This window comes from Clarias gariepinus, chromosome 27, assembly GCF_024256425.1.
Source record: "Clarias gariepinus isolate MV-2021 ecotype Netherlands chromosome 27, CGAR_prim_01v2, whole genome shotgun sequence".
Lineage (NCBI taxonomy): Eukaryota > Metazoa > Chordata > Actinopteri > Siluriformes > Clariidae > Clarias > Clarias gariepinus.
This window is the reverse complement of record NC_071126.1, coordinates 15,884,410-15,908,100: the sequence shown is the minus strand read 5'-3', so window position 1 is coordinate 15,908,100 and position 23,691 is coordinate 15,884,410. Positions and strand designations below refer to the sequence as shown.

At 36.6% G+C, this 23,691-nt stretch overlaps 3 protein-coding genes across 6 annotated transcripts; 1 reads left to right on the top strand and 2 right to left on the bottom strand.

Annotated features, from left to right (window-relative positions):
* Window positions 1–539: 539 nt before the first annotated feature.
* LOC128514677 (gap junction Cx32.2 protein-like) lies at window positions 540–2,546 on the bottom strand. Its single transcript, XM_053488478.1, has one exon. The coding sequence runs from the start codon at window positions 2,479–2,481 to the stop codon at window positions 1,714–1,716; it is 768 nt and encodes a 255-aa protein (XP_053344453.1). The 5' UTR covers window positions 2,482–2,546; the 3' UTR covers window positions 540–1,713.
* Window positions 2,547–8,089: 5,543 nt separating this feature from the next.
* LOC128515357 (gap junction Cx32.2 protein-like) lies at window positions 8,090–11,011 on the bottom strand. 2 transcript variants are annotated; one of them, XM_053489507.1, is made up of 2 exons: window positions 10,890–11,011; window positions 8,090–9,312 (listed from the first exon to the last, which is right to left on the bottom strand). In XM_053489507.1, exon 2 carries the CDS (start codon window positions 9,288–9,290, stop codon window positions 8,556–8,558), a length of 735 nt encoding a protein of 244 aa, XP_053345482.1. In that variant the 5' UTR covers window positions 9,291–9,312; window positions 10,890–11,011; the 3' UTR covers window positions 8,090–8,555. The 2 variants fall into 2 exon arrangements, with proteins under 2 accessions (XP_053345482.1, XP_053345481.1); XM_053489506.1 differs by having other exon boundaries at window positions 10,903–11,011.
* A 7,367-nt stretch (window positions 11,012–18,378) lies between these two features.
* Window positions 18,379–21,325, top strand: LOC128514676 (gap junction Cx32.2 protein-like). Of its 3 annotated transcripts, none has more exons than XM_053488474.1 (3): window positions 18,379–18,466; window positions 18,628–18,686; window positions 20,076–21,325. In XM_053488474.1, the coding sequence occupies exon 3, from the start codon at window positions 20,098–20,100 to the stop codon at window positions 20,830–20,832; it is 735 nt and encodes a 244-aa protein (XP_053344449.1). In that variant the 5' UTR covers window positions 18,379–18,466; window positions 18,628–18,686; window positions 20,076–20,097; the 3' UTR covers window positions 20,833–21,325. The 3 variants fall into 3 exon arrangements, with proteins under 3 accessions (XP_053344449.1, XP_053344450.1, XP_053344451.1); XM_053488475.1 differs by having other exon boundaries at window positions 18,390–18,466; window positions 18,625–18,686; XM_053488476.1 differs by lacking the exons at window positions 18,379–18,466; window positions 18,628–18,686 and adding exons at window positions 19,063–19,095; window positions 19,298–19,366.
* The last annotated feature ends 2,366 nt before the right edge of the window (window positions 21,326–23,691 follow it).

Here is a 23,691-nt window from a genome sequence, read left to right as displayed (position 1 = left end):
AAAGGAATTTAGCAAATCCATCAATGCGAGTGCTAAAGCCTCGTTAGCATCATACATAAATAATTCTTCTACTACAGATGTCCAAACTCTTTAACAAAAGTAACATATGGCCCCAGGGGTCTGTACACGGTGGCCAGGACAAAATATAGCAAGGCTTTATTATGTACTGTATTTTACTGAGTGCAACATTAATTTTAAGCACTCCAAATGAGTTAAACCTGGGCCTTGTTTTCTGAGTAACAGGAACGATGTGCTCTCTTGTCCTGCCCGTTATATTCTCTCTTCTGTTTACTTAAACCCAAGGCACTTGTTATTAAATTACCCACAGTTAAAGGGTCATTCTCAACAGTTATTCACCCAACTACACCCTCCTGTCACAAACTGGTGTTCAAACACTCCCCCACTGACACAGTGATATTTCCAGCATGCCTTGTAGATTTAAGCTTTATTTGTCACCTTTATAATATATTACCTGCATTAACCTAATACATGGTCATGAAAAATCTTAGGGTTTTACTGATGTACAAGAGATGTTCAAGTGTTCAAGTCTTTATTATTGAATCAGTACAAAAATATTCCAGATTTTTAAACATTTGTTTCCACCAAAAATATTTGTATTATATAAATAAAAGCAGCATATTATAAAAGCAACGACTTTTTAGCCAAAAAATAAATAAATAAATGGAAGCTGCTGAATCTTGTTGATAATTTTACAGAAATGCGCAGTAAAACTTAGTGGCTAATTTCCTAAAAATGCATAAATTGTACTTGAGACTAAGGGGTCCTCAAAGCATCATAAGTTTGCTTTCGTTTATAACACAGGTTTAACTTCAGGCAAATACTGAAGGACTGGCAAAGTTTTATTAAATTCTGTTCAGTTAGTTTTGCATGATGCTATAACAAAATCGCCTGGACAGACATACAGATATATAGACAAAGAGACATACTGACAGAATTTTTGTCCGGAGTCTGGTTTTGGGTCCCAATGTATGAAAGGTAAAGATATCATTGAAATAGTCAATTTGTCTGACCAATGTTCACACAAACACTTTCTTATAACTAATTTTTAGCACATTACTGGACATTATTATCATGTTAGTTAACATATTAACAACTAAAAATTTATGCAATGAGAAAATCAGGAACTTTATTCAACAGTAAAATACATAAAGTCAATTACTTCAAGTTCATTACTTTTAAACATTAGTTTATTATATTTATTTGTTAAATTAAACTCTCACAGACTAAACCGCAAAGACTGATCAATTAACAACACTTTAATAAATGATATGATGAAAAAAAAAGCTTTGACAGCAGTTGTAAGTCAAAGTAAAAGCTTATATCAATGCTTACATTTTGCATTTGCATGCATACACATCACATGCAAGAAAGAAATTTTAGGGCAAAGGTTTCACGTAAATGTATTAATGAAAAAAGTATTAAGAATTTAAGTTTACTTAGTTACTTAGTTTCAAAGACATTCATTACCACTTTATATCATGTAAATCTCTATTTGTCAGGCAGCAAAAATGGATATAGATGAAGCTACATGGTTTTATTTTACATATAAACTTGCAAGTTTAAATGACAAAGCAATGGGAATCAAAATAAACAGGCAACACTCGTATGATTAGCAAGCAAGCTGATGAGCAATTGGTTTAAAAAGTGGAGGTATGTTACACAGTTGAAATGCAGCTCCAGAAATGTTTTAGTTTAGATCATTTTATTTTGTTTTATAGATACTTCATCTCCTTGTTCATTATTCCAGGAAATAGACACACTCGTGGGATTTTCTGTATTACTCCCAGAGCAACATTTTGCTCTACTGCACATCAGGTAAACAGCCTCAATCACATTGAGAAGCAGGGACACACACGCTACCGCTAGCATCAAGACATTGAAAATGTTCTTTTCTGTTGGACGTGACATAAAGCATTCAACATTGTAGGAACACGGACTTGAAGAGCAGTTAAATCCATGGCTCATGAAGAGGTCATATAGGTAGTACTGTCCGATGATGAAAGCAAGTTCTAAGATGATCTTGAAGAACAGATGTGTAAGATAGCTGATAAACAGGTTGCTCTTGATCTCAACATGACCCTCATCTGGGTAGTTGGGGGTGTTTGTCACTTGGCCGTCATGCTGGTGTCTTACTCTCTCTCTCACTTTGTTCTTCTGGTGAACAACATGGATGACATGGCACAGGTACAGTATTGTTGGCATGGATACAAAGATTACCTGAACGATCCAGAAACGGATCTGGGAGATGGGAAATTTTAGGTCATAGCAGACATTCTCACAACCAGGTTGTTGTGTATTGCACACAAGACTTGACCGCTCATCTTCCCATACAATTGCAGCTGCTGTGCCCAGAATCAGGATCCTGAATATAAACAGGGCTCTTATCCAGATCTTACCGATGACTGTGGAATTGGACTGCACCTTGTCCAACACCATGAAAAGAAAGCTCCAGTCTTGCATTTTCTGGCAAGTAGCCAGACTTTCCTACATAAGGAAATAAAAAAGAAAATAGTCTTTATCTCTTGTTTGTAAATCAAACACAAATTCATAGAAATTTATAGACACTCAAAAATATTTTTTTTGAATATCATAAAATATAACGAACATATTTTTATATAATGATCTATGCATTCATAACATGTACATAACATAATGCATTAATATTTAATACAGTTTATAGTTTATAGAACATGATTATATTATTGTATATTATTTTGATTATATATTATACCCACAATTCATATATATACACACATATATATATATATATATATATATATATATATATATATATATATGTTCCTCACTCACCTTCACAGACACACTGAAAACCCTAATAAGTTAATTGGACTAAATTGATTGAGTAAACTCGTTGCCTCAATTTAATTGAGTAATGCAATCTTCCAAAACTTGCATATTTAAGTTTATTTAACTTGGCGGTTTTGTAGACTGTACTTAAATCATTCAGTTCAACAAACTTAGCACTTATTTAATGTACTTAAAAAATTGCGTTCACTTGGTATAAATTTTTTTAAGTGTACTTATATATTTAAGTTAACTCAACATGAAAATGTAACTTAAACCTGTTAAACAATGTTCTTATATTTGACTGCAAGCTTTGTGCACACCGAACTGAAATAAAACAATGAACCACATTTTTAAGCTTAGATTTTTTTTATTGACAAAATGCCACAATTTTCCACCAGAAAGAATGTTGGAGAGTATTTTATTAGGCACACAGCATGTACGGCATGAGCAGCACATTCACACAGGAACCACCATCCAATTCAGCCTCAGCATGAACCGGAGCACGTTTCACACGTCACCCCTTACCCACACACACAAACAGGGCCGAAGCCACTAACCCAAACACCCTTCCCCAACATGGTGAACACACTGACATCCCCGCAAAGCATGCTGGTCGTCAGCCGCCTCCCCGCCCACGCCACATTCACATTTGTGAAAATTGACCTTTTGAAAATGTTTTTTCCCCCAAAGGATTAATCATGATTTTGAGCTCACAACACTTGAAATCTTAAGTTTATGCATTTTGATGGTAAATAAGTTAAATGAACTTATATTTTTAAGTGATGGGTCCAAAATGCAAAATTTTAAGTAATGTTTAGTCAACATTACTTGATTGTATAAGTAAAGACAACATTAGGGTTTACAGTGCAATACTAGCAGATAAAAATTCCACAGACCAAATAATGCCTCACTGTGACTTGGGTTTAGTTTTATAGAGGTTGTGAGAGGTTGTGCAATTATTTGTCACATGCTCTAAAAATTAGCAAATACCCCCTCGTGATTTTTATGACGAACAGTAAAATTATGAGTGTGAATAACGACTGAGTGTGATGAAAAAATTATTTTGAGTCAATAAAATTCACTGGAAGCAGGCAGTCAACTTTAAAAAAAAATCTGTCTGACATTGTTTTATTCATTTCCTTTAGGTTAATAAGTTCTCGCCACACAGCTAGAATTTGTTAAAAGGCAAAGCGTTGCAAAGTAAAGATCTATACGCAAATCATTAACTTCACTTACTCAAATGATCACATACAGTATAGTTTCCTCCCACAGTCCAAAGATATGCAGGTTAGACTGATTGGTGTCCCCAAATTGCCCGTAATGTGTGAGTGTGTGTATGTGTGTGTGTGCTCTGCGATGGACTGGCCCCCTGTACATGTTAGTATCTGGATGATTATAAGAGGCCTTCAAGAGTAGAGCCTGCTTCTGAGGTCAAGCTACAGGTCACACTCTGACATTTAACATAGTTCTCAAGAAATAGGAACATACTTTCATCTTTATTTCACAATAGTCCAGCATTTTTTGCTTGACTGGTTCACTCATGTGCCTTCAAATGTAATAAAGATTTTTGAACATATTTGTCAGGCATACATGGGTAAAAAAGTGTCAACATAAATACATTACTAACATGACACTGAAAGCTGGACTTTGTTTCCTTAAGAAAATGAACTCTTATGTACTAGTAGGAACATTGGGGGAGTGAAAATCAACCAAGACAAAAAATATGCAAAAATCTACACTGCACTGCATAGGTAGAGTTCTCCAACTAAATCACAATGTAACATGTCTAAGGAAAATGAATAAATAAAATAAACACTCAATTTGCTTATGCACAGTTACAAGAAGGATAACCACTGTATGGACATTATGTTTAAAGGCTACACTGACATCAGCTGCCAAGAGTACAAAAGACTACATTATGCATGGAACCATTTGGAAACTAATTCAATTGATGATATAAAAGCAGTCTGTGATCCAAAACTAGTAGGAGGAATAAATTCATGATCAGGTGATCAAAAAGAATACAGGGTAAAGTAATGGCATAGGGGCAACAGGGCAATGGCCAACATGGGGGGAAGTCGTGAGTCAAGTGGTCAACTGGGGAAATAGTTATTGGAAATGGACAACCGCTTTGCTTAGCTTCCTTATATGACATCCTGGGCCAGGAATCTCCACTACCCAAGTTCATGACATGGGGCAGGATCGATATGATAAAGGCATGATCATCGGCTCAGGAAGCCAAAGGAAAGATGCCTTCATAATGTTGAAGTAAAGTTGAAATAAAGAGAAATAAACTATAGGTATCTATATAAATGATAGACAGGTTTTGTCCATAAATTGGTAAGAACTCGCTCTTTCAATGACACTGGAGGATTCCAGGATTTCATACTCTGATTGTATGTCTGTATTTCCGTCTAAGGGTGCATCTTGAATTGACCACTGGACTTGCATTACTTAGACATCTTCCTAAGGTTTAACCTACACCATTAATGAAATCAAAATGTTGAATAAAAGCAAAGTGGCGCATTTAATAACCTACTAATAAACTATTGGCTCTTAATATTTTTACCACTGAAATAACACTGCTCAAGTCGACACTGTTGAAATCTACTTTTTCAGTTGCTTATTTGTGATTCACTCTCTGATTACTGATCAGAGAGCGTATTTGGCTGATGATGAAAGAAGCACAAATTAGCATAAACAAGATACTCAACCTTACACATTTTTACTTTCTTGTATTAATAAGTGAGACAAAGGATTCTCCCATACAGAAAGTCAGGTGTGTAAATTTGCTTCAACCTGAAATAATATCACTGATTACATAAAATCTGATCATCTTATTTATAGCTTTAACCTTTTAACTATTTAACCATTAAATATGCCTTATTGTGGCCATGCTCTTTTGTATATCTTGTTCTGTTTGAATGTGCACAGCTTCCCCAAAACACATATTTTTAATCTCACTGATAAAGGGGATGATGTACATTATGGTTTGAAAAAGAGGAAAACCATAAACAACGAAGCATCTTTTTGTCAGAAGGCATAAAATCATAGTACCTGATATGATTGACAGCACTGGAGGAAAAAGAAGAAGAAGTAGAAGAAAAAGCAGCTCATGAAAAGTGCTGGAAAATCAGCTTGCTAGAAATGTATGTCAATGTACTAAAATCAAGATAACATTTCTAAGATACATTATTTGGATTCTCAAAAAATCACTGTGGAAATGGATGCATCAGAAACTTAAGTTAAAGCAGTCCTATGACAGAGATTTGGAGAAAAGCATATGCTCTGTTTGGTGGCCTTCTCTATAAGGTTTACACGCACTAAGTGCAAAATGACATGACACCAAAGGGGAGCTCCTGGAAGTGAAGACAGCTAAGTCCCGCAAGGGTAACATCATTGGCTGGAGGGAGCTAAACATCCATTCACATGTCCACACAAACCATAAGAACCAGGAGGACATTAATGCTGCTAAAAGACAGATAATGCACAACAGGCCAGATGGGCATTCTTCTTTGCAAGGTTTTAATTTTCCACTCATCCTTACTGCAAGAACACCTGAACATGTCCTTCCAGCCTACTCCACCCATTGTCTTTATCCACTTACTCAAGGTTCCACCTACAGTATCAGTTAGCAGCACACTAATACTTATCATAGTTGATTATGTTCAAGTTTATTAAAACTGTCTTTAATCAAAGAGGTAGTGTCACTGCTCCTCCAGCACACGGTCCAAGTGAATGGTTTGACAACAGATCTGGTTTCTGACTTACAGTAGCTAGTTTATCGTCAGGCTGTCACCCTGAATTCAACAGACAGGTGGAAAGGATTCATACGGATCTGGAGCATCCCCTCCAATCTCTATCTGAACTTGTTTAACATGTCCTCTTGGCCAGAACCTTAGACCTGGGACCATGTCAATTTCTTGAACTACCCCATGTTTTAAAATTTAAGGGGCCAAACTGAGACAATATTAAAATTAATTTCATGTTGGGCTTATTAAGTATTGGCTAGATGATGATATAAAAGAGAGGTTTAGAGTTTTGGTGTTCTTGCAGTAAGGATAAGAGGAAAATTAAAACCTTGCGAGGAAGAATGCCCACCTGGCCTGTTGCGTCCCTATTTATGTTACGCCACCACAACCATCAACGCAGAAACTCTAGTGTTCTATCTACACTAAGGTGCCCTGAAATGGAAATGTGTGACTCGACAAGCTGAACCACCATAACTTCTGGAAGACCAGCATGCCTGCTGAAAAATCCAGCATCCAGCATGATTTATATGCTTGCTGGTGGCCCAGCAAGGTTTTGATAGTTAAAATTTTAACTCATTATCTTGTATTGTATTTTAATAGCTAGGACTGAAAATAGTGTGTGATGTAAATACATGGACCGTGTAGTGTTATATTTAAACACATTTAAATACAAGAGACAAAAATAATCAATTTACCATATAAATGATGCTGGATTTTTCAGCAGAGTTATTTTACAACAGTTTTTTTTTCTTTTGTATTACTGTTTTATTTTTACTTCTCTTTTTCCTATTCCAGAGCTGTGTGAAATCTTTCTCATAACTACCACAGACTAAATGTCCACTTACTAAGTAAGGTGTTTGAGAGGCTTATACAGAGGCAGTCCAAGTGTCATTAATGCATCTCACTTCCTTCAACAAAGTTGCCTAGCAACAAAAGAAGTAGCTACCTGTGGATCTACCTGATCAGATATCTAAGAGATTATATAATAAGTGTTGCTATAATTATTGATTTTTTTGTTGATTAAATGCTTACGTAGCTCATGGTTTGCTCATGTAAAATAATATAATATCAGTGAAACCTCAATGTTATTCCTTACCAATTAGTAAGTTATTGCAGGTGTTGTTTTCATGACTCCAGCCCTACAAAGAAAACTTTGTGTATATATTATATATGATTAAAATTACTACCCTTAAACACATAAATAAATATAGTGTAGTGTTTATATTGTCATATTTTGATTCTAATTCTGATTTGGATGTGCTCAGTGATTCTGGTGCTAATGTGTTGTTGTGAATGTGGGCTGCTATGACATCACATATCAACATCATGTTCCACGAACATGTTTGACATATTCAATAAACATTTTTAAGTCACTGTTATTAGCACTGAAATGAAAAAAACAAACAAACAAAACATCAGTACGTAGTTAAACCCTGTACATAGTTCACTGTCACCAATTTCTAGAAAATCAGATGTTCATTAATGGGTAGATAAGGAGATTTGATTAGATTAAACGAGATTTAATTAGATTAGATTCAACATTATTGTCATTGTGCAAAGTACATGTACAGAGCCAATGAAATGCAGTTAGCATCCAACCAGAAGTGCATAATTGGCCTATTTGTTATAAGTAAAAATGTGTTATAATAAACAGAAAAGGCAATAGGTAATAAAGTTGTGGTATACTGTATATAGTAAAATGCAGTATAACTGTGCAAAACTGTGCAGTGAATGTGTAATAAAAACAGAAGGTGCAGGAGGTAATAATAATTTGATATGTATGTATGTATGTATGTATGTACTGTATGTATGTGTATTCAGTATATTTCATATTACATTTACATACTCACTTACATATTTTGCATAAGTGAAATGTCTGCCCTTTATGTATTATATATTTAAGAATATATAAGGAGCTAAAATACAAAATGAAAAAAAAAAAATACATTGATAGGAAGACAAAAATGTTGTATTTTAGATCATTTTGTTTAGCCTTTTCTCCCGTTCTTCATCAACTTTTTGATTTTCTGTATTACTCCCAGAGCAACATCTTGCTCTGCTGCACAGCAGGCAAACAGCCTCAATCACATTGAGCAGCAGGGACACACACGCCACCACTAGCAATAAGCCATTGAAAAGTCTCTTTTCTGTTGGACGTGACATGTAGCATTCAACACTGTGGGGACACGGTCTTGAATTACAAGTAAACATATGTCCCATAAAGAAGTCATATAGGTAGTACTGTCCGATGATGAAAGCTAGTTCTAAGATGACCTTGAAGAACAGATGTGTAAGATAGCTGATAAACAGGTTGCAATCAACACGACCCTCATCTGGGTAGTTGGAGATGTTTGTCACTTGGTTGTCATGCTGTTGTCTTGCTCTTTCTCTCAATTTGTCCTTCTGGTGAACGACATGGATGACATGGCACAGGTATAGTATTGTGGGCATGGACACGAAGATTACCTGAATGATCCAAAAGCGGGTATGAGAGATGGGGAATTGCTGGTCATAGCAGACATTCTCACAACCAGGTTGTTGTGTATTGCACACAAGACTTGACCGCTCATCTTCCCATACAATTGCAACTGCTGTGCCCAGAATCAGGATCCTGAATATAAACAGGGCTCTTATCCAGATCTTACCGATGACTGTGGAATTGGACTGCACCTTGTCCAACACCATGAAAAGAAAGCTCCAGTCTTGCATTTTGTTAAGCAGTCAGACTTTCCTACATAGTAGAAAATGAAAAGAATAAGAATGTCATTTATCTTTTGTTTGGAAATTAAACACCTGCTCACAATATTTACCTTAAATCATTATTTTAACTGTTTATTATCACAGGGAAATTCATAGACACTCAAAAATACTTTTTTTGGAATATCATAAAATATGATGGACATATGTTTATATAATGATCTATGCACTCAACATATTATAATACATTCATAATGAATACAGTTTATAGCAATATCTATTATGAACGCATTATAACATGCATTTAAAAAAAAACGATTATAGCCTTATATTATAACAAATTAATTATTAACCATTAACAGAAATATTATATTATTACCCAAATATATTAATTTACAAACTGTAATATTGTGTAATTCTACCAAATGTAAGTAGGATTTGGTTTCTTTGTCTGGTAATATAATATGCTACGGTATATGAACACTACTTCTAGCTTTAGTTATAACACAGAGATTTTTTTAATGATGATTATTACAATTTATGATTCATTATTGTTTTTGATTATTATTAAATAATAATTATTATTATAATAATAATTGCCGTAGTTATTGTTGTTATTATTATTATTATTTTTAGTATTATTTTCATATATTGTTTATTTATATTATTTGACTTTACACTGTAAAAAAAAAAAAAAAGACGCCTCAATGTAAAAAAGTTTAGTAACAAGTTGCACAGCTTTTTTAAGGTAACTTAACTTTTAGAGAAATTTGCATGCAAAATTGGGCAAACAAAATATTTCACATCACTGTTTAGTTGACACAATATGTACCCTGTTAAAAACCTTAAGTTCTTAAAAGCTCAATCTTTTATCTACACAAAACAGTAATGTACCCCCGAAGTTGTCTCCTATTGTAGCCCATGGATGTAGTTGGTTCAAAAGATCATTCTTTCTATAAAAACAAGTTGACCTAACCATACTCTAATAAACAAAAAGAAAAGAAAACTAAGTGTAAAGTTCAGAATGAAGGTAACATTTGCACAATCAGTTTTCTATCATTTGCCATCCATTCCAACATCGTTTGCATGTTGCATTTTTCATGTGGGTTAATTAACCTCGTTAGTGCCCTGATTCTAGTGTGTGAGTGAGGCAGGGGACTGACTGGGAAGGTCTCTATCTCAGAAGTATGAGATGGGGAGAGAGGGGACTAGTGAACATCACCTCAGGTCGACTGCGGGGGAAACGGGGAAAAAGCACACAGCAAACTTTATATAGCAGTGCAATTAGTAAAATCACTAACACTACAGAATGTTATATATATATATATATATATATATTTTTTTTTTTTTTTTCATTTATATATATATATATATATATATATATATATATATATATATATACGTGGAATGTTCAGGTCAAACCGGGACTTGTGGTGAAATTTCTTATGAATAAAGGCGTAAAACCAACTGTAGACCCTTAAAAATAACTAACCCTCACCCTCCCTTTGCCCCCTCCCCTCCCGTCGCCGTGCGGTGGTAAAAAGTTTTTAAACAATATATAAATGACTCTCCGAACCTATATAAAGGATGGAATGGAAATGTTCAATTTACCTTATCGATTTACCTTATCGATGACTCTGGCTGTGTTTCGTTCCACAGTGTACTTCACAGGGCGCTCCCTACTCCTTGCTCCGTATGCAGGGAATATCGGTTTAGGGAACTTCTCCTTATCGGAACAGCCTGTGACGTCACCAGCGCGGACGTGCCTTTCTCCGTTCGTTACCATGGTAACATGAGCACCTCGGATACCTGTTGCTGCTGATGTGGAGCTGGAGAGTGGTGCTGATATTTTACACTACGGAAATAAAATATTGATGAATAATAATAATAATAATAATAATAATTATTATTATTATTATAAATATATAAATCCCTTTTCGAACTCACTTTTTTCCGCTGAAATGAGGCGCAATGACTGATGGGAAATCGCTTATTTCCCTCACTTGATTCTTGCACAATTCACATTTTCTCAGAAATTAACAGTTTCCCTGCTGCCTGGAATCGCATTTAATATGGGTGAAAAACCCTGTGTTGATTTATCTTTGGCGATAATGCTCATTTCTTACACTAGGGGGAGCCGAACAAATAAGAGACAGCTGTACTGTACAGGACCAAATACAGGACTGTATGTGTGGAAATGAGGTTGAATATAAATTAAGTAGAAATGTTCACGGTTTTAAAGTGTTTAAAGTGACTGTGCCACCGGGTAACAGAACACCCAGGGGGCAAATATGTTTGAAAGTGACATATTTAAAGTGACTTGTGATAATTTAACTAATGTCCACGAATGTGTAGTTGTGAAATATGATGTAGTTGTGTAATGATGATGATAAATGAAGATCTCTGGTGAGGATTTCGAAATTCCTATAAAGAACCCAAAGCCTGACAGTGAGATCTCTGTAAGACGTTTTGTGTGTAAAAACTTTAATCATGGCAAAAAGTTTTAATGTCACATATGAATTGTTTCATGTTGAAGCCATTAAAAAAACGCACAGGTAGCTGACCTATCATCTACCATATTTGTTTTTATACTGCACATCTGCAAGGCATGACATAAACATCAGAACCATATACAAGGGGCATGTCACATACGGTAGACAATAACCCAGGATCATGTACTGCTGGAATGATATGATTTCTAAACTGGCACAAGTAATGCCAATATTTAGTAGAATATAGTTTATTTAGCAATTAGCCATTTAGCATTATTCTGCAATATTAACATGTCAAGGTGTAGTAGTTAGTAGCTAATATGATAATATTAATGTTCAATTACACCTAGATATAGTTACACATACACACTATAAATAGCACACACAAACAAAAATTAAAGTATTGCTTAGCGTATCCTTGTCATCTGACATACCCAGACCCATTGTTGATGATCGCTAATCTGGTTATAAGTTGTGTTTGTTCATTCAGGTGTCTTAATATAGAACTCGTAATTATCTAAAGTATTCAAACAAAATTAAATAATGACGGCTCATTAAATTGAATTAAGTATGTTTTACTTTTTTTTAATTTTAATAAAAAATTAAAAATGTGTACATTTTATTAATTAAAAATGTACACATTTAATTAATATGTACACTGCAAAAAAAATTTGCACAAATATTTAATTTATTTATATTTAAATATTTCTCTTTAATAACAACACACAATATACTGTATTGGTCAGTTTGTGTGAAAATGATTCCTCATGCTGCCAGAACCACTTTTTCACAATTTAAGTTGTGGAATATGTCTGTTCCATCTGGGAAGGAAAACTCAATTGAGGTGATGTGCTGCTTATTCAGTACATTCATAAATTTTACCACTACTAGAATGACATCGCAAAAATGTAAAAATCTCAAAATAAGCTTAATATCTTATATATATTTTTGGCCATGATAACAACTGAAAACTACTATTCTAACTACTATTTTGCCACCTATGTCACCTATTATAATTTTTTTTGTTTCTGAGCGGGCCACGGCAGTTCTTAGATCTGATTCTGATACCGCCTATTCATATAACGAATTTACCTGGCAGCTCAAACTCACCTTTGAACACCTCTGAGGTGGAGACCGACACCAAGCTCTACCACCTGCGGCAGGGAGGATTGTCCTTGAGCCACAGAATTCCGCACTTTCGCCGTCCAGACTACCTGGGGAGACACCGCGCTCCGGACGTCCCACTACGAGGGACTGGCTTCCAGAATCAAAGATGAACTAGCCGGGCGAGAGCTTCCCGCCATGCTGGAGGGATTGATCCAACTCGCCCTCCGGATCGACCAACGCCTCCTCTCTCGCCCGAAGCCAGCCCCGAGAACCCTGCCGCCGGCATCCACTTTTGTCTTCACCACCCCACGACCCTCGACCTCCGCCACCTACATCACCCATGGACATGTCGGTTCTCCACCTTCTGCTGTGGTTAACACCGGAGCCGGGGAAGCCATGCAACTAGGACGCGCATCCCTGACCCCTGCAGAACGAGAACGGCGCTTCAGAGAGGGGCTCTGTGCCTATTGTGGGTCAGCGGAACACCACAGAGCCATATGTCCACGTCGCCAGGGAAACGCCCAAGCCCGGTGAGCGATGGGAGCAGCTCGCCGGGCCATCTCCATCTCTCTGTCACGACACCTAGCGTCTCTTGTCTCACGGTACAGGTACACCTTGAGTTTGGCCACAAACGGGTCAGAAGTACTGCGTTCATCAACTTCATTGACTCTTCTTATGCCAAAAAACTGGGAGTGGAGTTGGAAGCGTCATCCCAGCCGGTTCGAATCACATCAGTCGATGGTCGGCCTCTCTCCTCCAGCCCCATCACGACCCAGACTCAAGCCATTACCCTCATCATCGACCAGCACCACGAATCGATCCAGTTTCACTTCACCTCCGTCTCATCACCACCCATCATACTCGGATACCCTTGGCTCCTACAACATGAGCCATTGATCTCCTGGACCCAAAACCGGATCTTACAATGGGGGCCGACCTGTTTCGAACTTGCTCTAGGGAGTCCAAGGCCCCCGACGTCGACACCAACGCCATTCCAGCCGCTTATCGGGACTTGGCTGAAGCCTTTTGTAAGCGGTTCTGTCCCTCTCCGCAGCCATCTCTACTCGATGTCCACAGCCATGGAGTAGATGGAGTAGTACGTTTCTTCTGCTCTTCGTCATGGTACCATCCAGCCCTCCTCATCACCTGCCGCCGCGGGGTTCTTATTTGTGAAGAAAAAAGGCGAACTACGCCCATGTGTCGATTATCGGGGGCTCAACAACATAACTATCAAGGACCGACATCCTTTGACTCTTACTAACTCAGCCCTGGACGCCCTCTCTGGTGCCACCATTTTCACGAAGTTGGACCTCCGGAGCACCTACAACTTGGTGCATATCAGAGAGGGCGATGAGTGGAAGACGGCCTTCATCACCCCCACAGGACACTACGAGAGCCTGGTCATACCATTTGGACTTTGCAATGCACCAGCAGCCTTCCAACGCTTCATCAATGATGTTCTCAGAGACATGCTTGGCCGGTGGGTATTCGTCTATCTAGACGATATACTCATCTACTCACGCACCCCTACAGAACATATCCAACCCTGGGGCCTCCCTTCATCCAAAATCATTGCCCCACTCCGTTGGGAACTGGATACAAGGGTTCGCCAAGCACAGGCGGCGGAGAACGAACCGGAGGACGACTCTATGTACCCAACGTCGTGAGGAATGAGGTCATCCAATGGGGTCACTCCACTCCCATTAGAGCATGTAGTCCATCTGCATGGGTTCCCCAAGGACATCGTCTCGGACAGGGGGCCCCAGTTCACTGCCCGGTTCTGGAAGGCCTTTTGCCGTCTGTTCAACTCCAAATGCAGTCTCTCATCTGGCAATCATCCCCAGACTAATGGTCAGACGGAGCGGACCAACCAACAACTGGAGCGCTACCTGAGATGTTTCGTAGTTGATCGCCAGCGCTCCTGGGCCCGCCACCTCACTTGGGCAGAACTTTCTCACAATCTTCACGTGTCGACGGCCACCAAGTTAAGCCCATCTGAGGTGTGCCACGGTTTCCAACCTCCGATGTTTGAACATCAAGAACCGGAGGTTGACGTACTGTACCTTCCGCCCAACAGTTGGTCCGCAGGTGTCGACGGGCATGGCGCCAAGCCAATGCAGCCATTCAACAAACCAACACCCGCCGATTGTACCATGTAGGTGACAAAGTCTGAAACTCACACCCAGATTCATCAGCCCATACCGCATCTCCCACCGTATCAATCCTGTCACCTACCGACTCCAGCTGTCTGCGGCGCTCCGGATTCATCCAGTATTTCATACCTCCCAACTCAAACCCTTCATCACATCACCCATGATTCCACCCACCCACCCTGATCTTCCTCCCCGTATCATAGAGGGTGGTCCCGCCTACACTGTATGCCAAATCCTTGATTCACGCCTTCAGGGCAGAGGCCTCCAGTACCTGGTCGACTCGGAAGGCTACGGCCCAGAGGAACGGTCTTGGATTCCGGCTCGGTTCATACTCGACCCTGAGCTCATACGGGACTACCGTCGTCGAGTATCCTCCACCCCAGGACCGTCGGGAGTCAGTCCTGGACAGGGGGGTACTGTCATACACACTCAATCCACTCAATCCCTTGCTCCCCTTTTGTGAGAGTCCTTAGACTTATTCGCATTTGGGTTTACCATCCACGCTACAAAGGGCTAACCGCTAAGCTACGTCTTCTGGTCACTCCAGGTTAGTTCGCTCTAACAGAACTATGATAGGGCCTGAAACCTGACTGAAATTCTTCAAGGATATTGTTTTCTTGCAAGAATGTGCATATTTGAGCTGATACTACCTTTTCTAATATTTTTGATATAAACAGAAGTTCAAAAAAATTCTAATTTAGTTTTTCTCCACTTTCGCTCGAGGTTTCGGGTTGCTCTCTTTAGGGCGTAAGTATTATTATTGTACCATGGTGCAAGTTTTTTATGTCTGACTTTTTAATCTGATGAGAGCAACAATGTCTAATGTACTGGTAAAAATAGTGCCAATGCTGCTAGTCACTTCATCTAGATCGTCTGCATTTAGGGGTCTAATAAGAAATTGGGACAGATCCAGCAGATTATTTGTAAATCTGTCTTTAGTAGTCAGATTCATATTTCTACCAAATTGTTAACGCGGGGAGACACAGTTAATCTATTCTACTGGTAGAGTATTTATCTGGAGGTGATGATCTGTGATATCATCACTTTGAGGTAAGATCTCTATATTAGAGACATCTATACCATGGGATATAATTAAATCTAGTGTATGACTGATTAAAGCGGTGAGTTGCTTTTATTTATATTTAGTTTTACCCCAAAGGAATTTAGCAAATCCATCAATGCGAGTGCTAAAGCGTCCTTAGCATCATACATAAATAAGTCTCCTACTACAGATGTCCAAACTCTTTAAGAAAATTAACATATGGCCCCAGGGGTCTGTACACGGTGGCCAGGACAAAATATAGCAAGGCTTTATTATGTATTTTACTGAGTGCAACATTAATTATAAGCACTCCAAATGAGTTAAACCTGGGCCTTGTTTTCTGAGTAACAGGAACGATGTGCTCTCTTGTCCTGCCCGTAATTTTCTCTCTTCTGTTTACTTAAACCCAAAGCACTTGTTATTAAATTACCCACAGTTAAAGGCTCATTCTCAACAGTTATTTGCCCAACTACACCCTCCTGTCACAAACTGGTGTTCAAACACTCCCCCACTGACACAGTGATATTTCCAGCATGCCTTGCAGGTTTAAGCTTTATTTGTCACCTTTATAATATATTACCTGCATTAACCTACACTCTAAAAAGAAATGTTTAGACTTAACAAAAAAAATTAACGCAACGTTTTGCATTAGTCTTTTTGAGTTATGACAACTTTATTTGAAATTATTTCGAACCAACAAGCTTCTTTGCGTTGGGGGAATTAGCTTTTCCTCTTCAGTCAAAGATTATTTTAATTACCCCTTACTTATTACCTGTTAGACAAAAGGCAAGTTTTTAAGTTGATAACTCGTATAAATTATGTTGCTCCAAATGGCTTTACCATATTGTTTTAAAGCAATTTTATATGTTGTTTAAAATACTATAATAATTTCAATTTCAAATAGCAACCATTTAAAAAATTAAGTGACTCCAAATAGATTTTTTTTTCAGGTTTCTTTTTATGTAGGGTTTTTTTGGTTTTTGTTAATGTAGTAGATTAAAAAAAAGACATTAGTTCAACCATTATTTTTGTGCAATTAGCTTTTATTTTCAACTACAGTTGAGTATGTGAACAAATTATATATAAATCTTGCACAAAATGCAAATAAAAAACTCAAAATTCAACTGGTCCTCATTAAGAATAACTAAGCATAATAAATTATGCTATCACAAAAAAGTTAGGCAAATCTCTATAAATATAACAGTCAAAAGCCAAGTAGCATGTCATAGAACATTCCAAGAGACTAAGCTCTGAAGGACACCAGTCATTTCCAATGAGAGAGAGAAATTTACAGTTTGCACTCACAGCCCATTTTTTAAAACTTACAAAACACTCTTCTCATTAGGTTGATAATGTCTATTGAATAACTATTGATGCAAAATATTAATTTCAGGTGGACATATACACCTCAGTGATACTGTCAGAATCACAATGCCAACATTTTACATACCCTTTAATGTTATGAAAAATACCACAAAACCCAGACAAATATTAACTTTGAATTGTATTACAAAAGTAACTAAAATACAGGCAAACTAAAATAAAAGAAACACTCTGCTTTTACTTCTTTGCTACTACAATTTGCCTGCAGTGGAAGCACACATCCATCTATGTGAATGAACAAAAGACTTTTAAAAACTGTGGCTGTGACTGAAATTAGTTAACATTATGTAGCTTACAGTCAAATGGTTAAATTAGCAAAACTTGAATAATGTTTTTTCAAACAGCTCTCTTGCTGAGCAGATATCTCAATGAAACAAGTGCAAATTCATTACTTTAGTAGAACTATTAGGTGTAAATTTAAGTGTTACTCACCATGAAATTTTGTTTATATTGAGTTTGGTTAGCCCATAAGTCTGCTAACACACAATCTTACCACTGGAACACGTCCAGGCATAGGGGGTAGGATATAACAAAAATTAACTTATTATGCCAACTTTTTAAAGTTAAGACAACTTAAATTTTGTTTTCAACCCATTAACAATGAAATTTAAGTTTAAATTACATGCAAAATTAAGTTAATAAAATTACCAGAATTATTATTTGATCACAACTTATAAAAATAAAGTTTGCAACTTAGAAAGTTCATCTAAATCAATTAATTAGAATGTTTAACTTGCATCCATGTGTAGCCAAGTTAAGATTTGCAACCTAATTATTGTGAACTCCACAAAAGTTTGTTGTTTTCTATGTTTTTATGTTTATTGCATTTTGTATTATAAGATGCTGTGTATATAGTTATACCATGCGGAACCATATATGCAGCAATTGTGTCAGGTAGAGCACATATTAGCGACACATTGGATGCCTCGTGCTGCGCAGCGGCAAGTTAGATTAACTTTTGCCGCCAAAAAGGCTAGATGTGTTGTCTCTCGCTCTGCTAATACGAGCACGGTAAGAGTTCTAAAAAGTTTAATAAACAAGTTAATGCGCTGATTCATGCAAGAAATAGGACATTTTGATGTTAAGCTCTGATGTCGTGAAGCTGTTTGTTTATTTATATGAATATTTATCGTGACTCGTTTAGCTTATTAGTTTTCTGTTTATTCAAGCAGAGTGAAGGGAGAGACGGTTGTGCTGTGCACAGTTTTACATGTGCTCTGTGTTTTTGCAGGTATGTTGTGCTATTTCTTTATATACATGCTGGTGAATTTTGAGTATGTGTTATATAGAATATTGTTTCGTTATGTATAAAAAAAAAAGTGAGCAAGTGTTTATTTCATTTATGTTTTTGTTATGCAATTGGTTTTGTACTATTTAATTTTTATATATATATATATATACATGTCCATGAAAATATTTATGAATATTAGATAATCTTTATATATTTATTTAATACTATTATTGTTATTATACATACTTGTATACATATTTAAGGGTATATTATAATATTTTATTGTCTGACCTATGTGATGTTTTATTTTGTCCTTTTATAATGCTTTGCACTGTACTTTATGTACATCAGTTAGATTAACTTTTGCCGCCAGAGAGGCTAGGTGTGTTGTCTCTCGCTCTGCTAATACATTTACATTTACATTTAGGCATTTGGCAGACGCTCTTATCCAGAGCGACTTACATTTTTTTATCTCATTATACATCTGAGCAGTTGAGGGTTAAGGGCCTTGCTCAAGGGCCCAACAGTGGCAACTTGGTGGTTGTGGGGTTTGAACCTGGGATCTTCCGAACCGTAGTCCAATGCCTTAACCACTAAGCTACCCCTAATACGAGCACGCAGAGTGAAGGGAGAGACGGTTGTGCTGTGCACAGTTTTACATGTGCTCTGTGTTTTTGCAGAATAAAAAAAAAGAGAAATCAGGATCATCCTTGTCAACATTGTTTCATTAATAAAGAAAAAAGCCACACAACCAGAGTAAAACCGCTACACATGTATTAAATCAAGTAGTGGTAAAAGGTCCTCTAAATTAGTTTTTAGAGTGTATGGCAATTATTATTATTATTATTTTTTTTTAATAATAACAAAAAACAATAATGAATCATAAATTGTAATAATCATCATAAAACAAAATCTCTGTGTTATAACTAAAGCTAGAAGTAGTGTTCATATACCATAGCACATTATATTACCAGACAAAGAAACCAAATCCTACTTACATTTAGTAGAATTACACAATATTACAGTTTGTAAATTAATATATTTGGGTAATAATATCATATTTCTGTTAATGGTTAATAATTAATTTGTTATAATATAATGCTATAATCTTTTTTTATAATGCATGTTATAATGTGTACATGGTAGATATTGCTATAAACTGAATTCATTATGAATGTATTATAATATGTTGAGTGCATAGATCATTATATATACATATGTCCATCATATTTTATGATATTCAAAAAAAAGTATTTTTGTGTGTCTATGAATTTCCCTGTGATAATAAACAGTTAAAATAATGATTTAAGGTAAATATTGTGAGCAGGTGTTTGATTTCCAAACAAAAGATAAATGAGATTCTTATTCTTTTCATTTTCTGCTATGTAGGAAAGTCTGACTGCTTAACAAAATGCAAGACTGGAGCTTTCTTTTCATGGTGTTGGACAAGGTGCAGTCCAATTCCACAGTCATCGGTAAGATCTGGATAAGAGCCCTGTTTATTTTCAGGATCCTGATTGTGGGCACAGCAGCTGCAATTGTATGGGAAGATGAGCAGTCAAGTCTTGTGTGCAATACACAAGAACCTGGTTGTGAGAATGTCTGCTATGACCAGCTATTCCCCATCTCTCATACCCGCTTTTGGATCGTTCAGGTTATCTTCGTGTCCATGCCCACAATACTGTACCTGTGCCATGTCATCCATGTCGTTCACCAGAAGGACAAATTGAGAGAAAGAGCAAGACAACAGCATGACAGCCAAGTGACAAACATCTCCAACAACCCAGATGAGGGTCGTGTTGAGTGCAGCCTGTTTATCAGCTATCTTACGCATCTGTTCTTCAAGATCATCTTAGAACTTGCTTTCATCATCGGACAGTACTACCTATATGACTTCTTCGTGGGACATATGTTTACTTGTAATTCAAGACCGTGTCCCCACAGTGTTGAATGCTTCATGTCACATTCAACAGAAAAGAGACTTTTCAATGGCGTATTGCTATTGGTGGCATGTGTGTCCCTGCTGCTCAATGTGATTGAGGCTGTTTGCCTGCCGTGCAGCAGAGCAAGATGTTGCTCTGGGAGTAATACAGAAAATCAAAAAGTTAATGAAGAACGGGAGAAAAGGCAAAACAAAATGATCTAAAATACAACATTTTTGTCTTCCGATTAATACTTTCATGATGTATACTGTCAATGTAATTTTTCAGTTTGTATCCTAGCTCCTTATATATTCTTAAATATATAATACATAAAGGGCAGACATTTCACTTATGCAAAATATGTAAGTGAGTATGTAAATGTAATATGAAGTATACTGAATACACATACATACATACATACAGTACATACATACATACATACATACATACATACATACATATCAAATCATTATTACCTACTGCACCTTCTGTTTTTATTACACATTCACTGCACAGTGTTGCCCAGTTATACTGCATTTTACTATATACAGTATACCACAACTTAATTGCCTATTGCATTTTCTGTTTATTATAACACATTTTTACTTATAACAAATAGGCCAATTATGCACTTCTGGTTGGATGCTAACTGCATTTCATTGGCTCTGTACATGTACTTTGCACAATGACAATAAAGTGGAATCTAATCTAATCAAATCTCGTCTAATCTAATCAAATCTCCTTATCTACCCATTAATGAACATCTGATTTTCTAAAAATTGTAGAAGTTGGTTGTAGTTTTGTGACAGTGAACTATGTACAGGGTTTAACTACGTACTGATGTTTTTTTTTTTTTTTTTCATTTTAACAGTGACTTAAATTTTTTTATTGAATATGTCAGACATGTTTGTGGAACATAATGTTGATATGTGATGTCATAGCAGCCCACATTCACAACAACACATTAGCACCAGAATCACTGAGCACATCCAAATCAGAATTAGAATCAAAATATGACAATATAAACACTACACTATATTTATTTATGTGTTTAAGGGTAATAATTTTAATCATATATAATATATACACAAAGTTTTCTTTGTAGGGCTGGAGTCATGAAAACAACACCTGCAATAACTTACTAATTGGTAAGGAATAACATTGAGGTTTCACTGATATTATATTATTTAACATAAGCAAACCATGAGGTACGTAAGCATTTAATCAACAAAAAAATCAATAATTATTAGTTTTCATTACTAGCTATTATAATTTTCAGTACTAGCTATTAAAATACAATACAAGATAATGAGTTAAAATGTAACCAATTTTAACTACCAAAACCTTGCTGGGCCACCAGCAAGCATATAAATCATGCTGGCCTATGCTGGATTTTTTAGCAGGCATGCTGGTCTTTCAGAAGTTATGGTGGTTCAGCTTGTGGAGTTACACATTTCCATTTCAGGGCACCTTAGTGTAGATAGAACACTAGAGTTTCTGCGTTGATGGTTGTGGAGGTGTAACATAAACAGGGACACAACAGGCCAGGGGTCCGTTCTTCGTACGTCGCTAACTCAGTTAGCTGGATTTGATTGTTGTGGATTTGTCCTGATCTTGGATTGTTTCGTTCTTCGATGCGCTTCTAGCATTTGTTGTCATAGCAACATATCCGTAAGCTTGAACCTGCTCGGGAGCAGGTTTATTTCATGTAAACAGGATTTAGACTGCGCTCCTGCCGGGTTATGATTGGTTGAAATGGCGAGGTCACATCTGATTGGTTAAAGAGCATGACTGACTCACGTGGAAAAAGAAAAGTATATGCCCCCTGCCATGGACGGCCCCCCCCCCCCCCCCCCCCCACACACACACACACACACAATCGCTATCAAATATTATATATGAACATAAATTCATAGGTTTATTGTTATCAAATATGATATTACTATTATAATAAACCCTAGGCATGAGACAGCCAAATAAATATTTATATATATTAAAAATTTATATTTTATAATGATAAATTGGACGAAACTAATTTTATTATAAAATAAACAATATAAAAGTATACATAATATTTCTATTTTTTTTATATACAACATATTTATTTTCATATTGCTTATTTTATTTTATTGTCTCATGTAATTTGTAATTTGTAAACCATTAACCTATACATTTATGTTCGAATATAATATTTGATAGCGATTATGTAGAGGGGGGGCAATCCATGGCAGGGGGGCATTTCAGCGCATAACACGTGTTACAAAAAAAAGTTGAGCCGCTCTTTTTCCATTTCGTCAACCAATCGGAGGGGTTGTGATCAGTGTTTCTACTGTCGATGCATATCGCCTTTTAAACCAACGCACGAGCGCGCAATAATCCTAGACAACTCAATCCAGCTCTACTAATCATCAACAACAGGTGAGCTCGAAGAACCGACTTAGCAGGATCGTAATTAGCACGATGATCTCATCTTAGATGTGTCAATTCATCTCGGATGTGTCAAGCGACGTACGAAGAACGGACCTCAGGTGGGCATTCTTCCTCGCAAGGTTTTAATTTTCCTCTTATCCTTACTGCAAGAACACCAAAACTCTAAACGTCTCTTTTATATCATCATCCAGCCAATACTGAAAAAGCCAAACATGAAATTAATTTTAATATTGTCTCAGTTTGGCCCCTTAAATTTTAAAACATGGGGTAGTTCAAGAAATTGACATGACCTTGACCCAGGTCTAAGGCTCTGGCCAAGAGGACATGTTAAATAGAGACTTACATGATATGAAGTGGTAATAAATGTCTTTGAAACTAAGTAAATAAACCTTAAATTCTTAATACTTTTTTCATTAATACATTTACGTGGAACCTTTGCCCTAAAATTTCTTTCTTGCATGTGATGTGTATTAAAATGTGAGCATTGATATAAGCTTTGACTTTGACTTAAAACTGCTGTCAAAGCTTTTATTTTCATCATATCATTTATTAAGGTGTTGTTCATTGATCAGTCTTTGCGGATTAGTCTGTGAGCGTTTAATTTAACAAATGAATATAATAAACTTTGAGTAATGCAAGTAATTGACTTTATT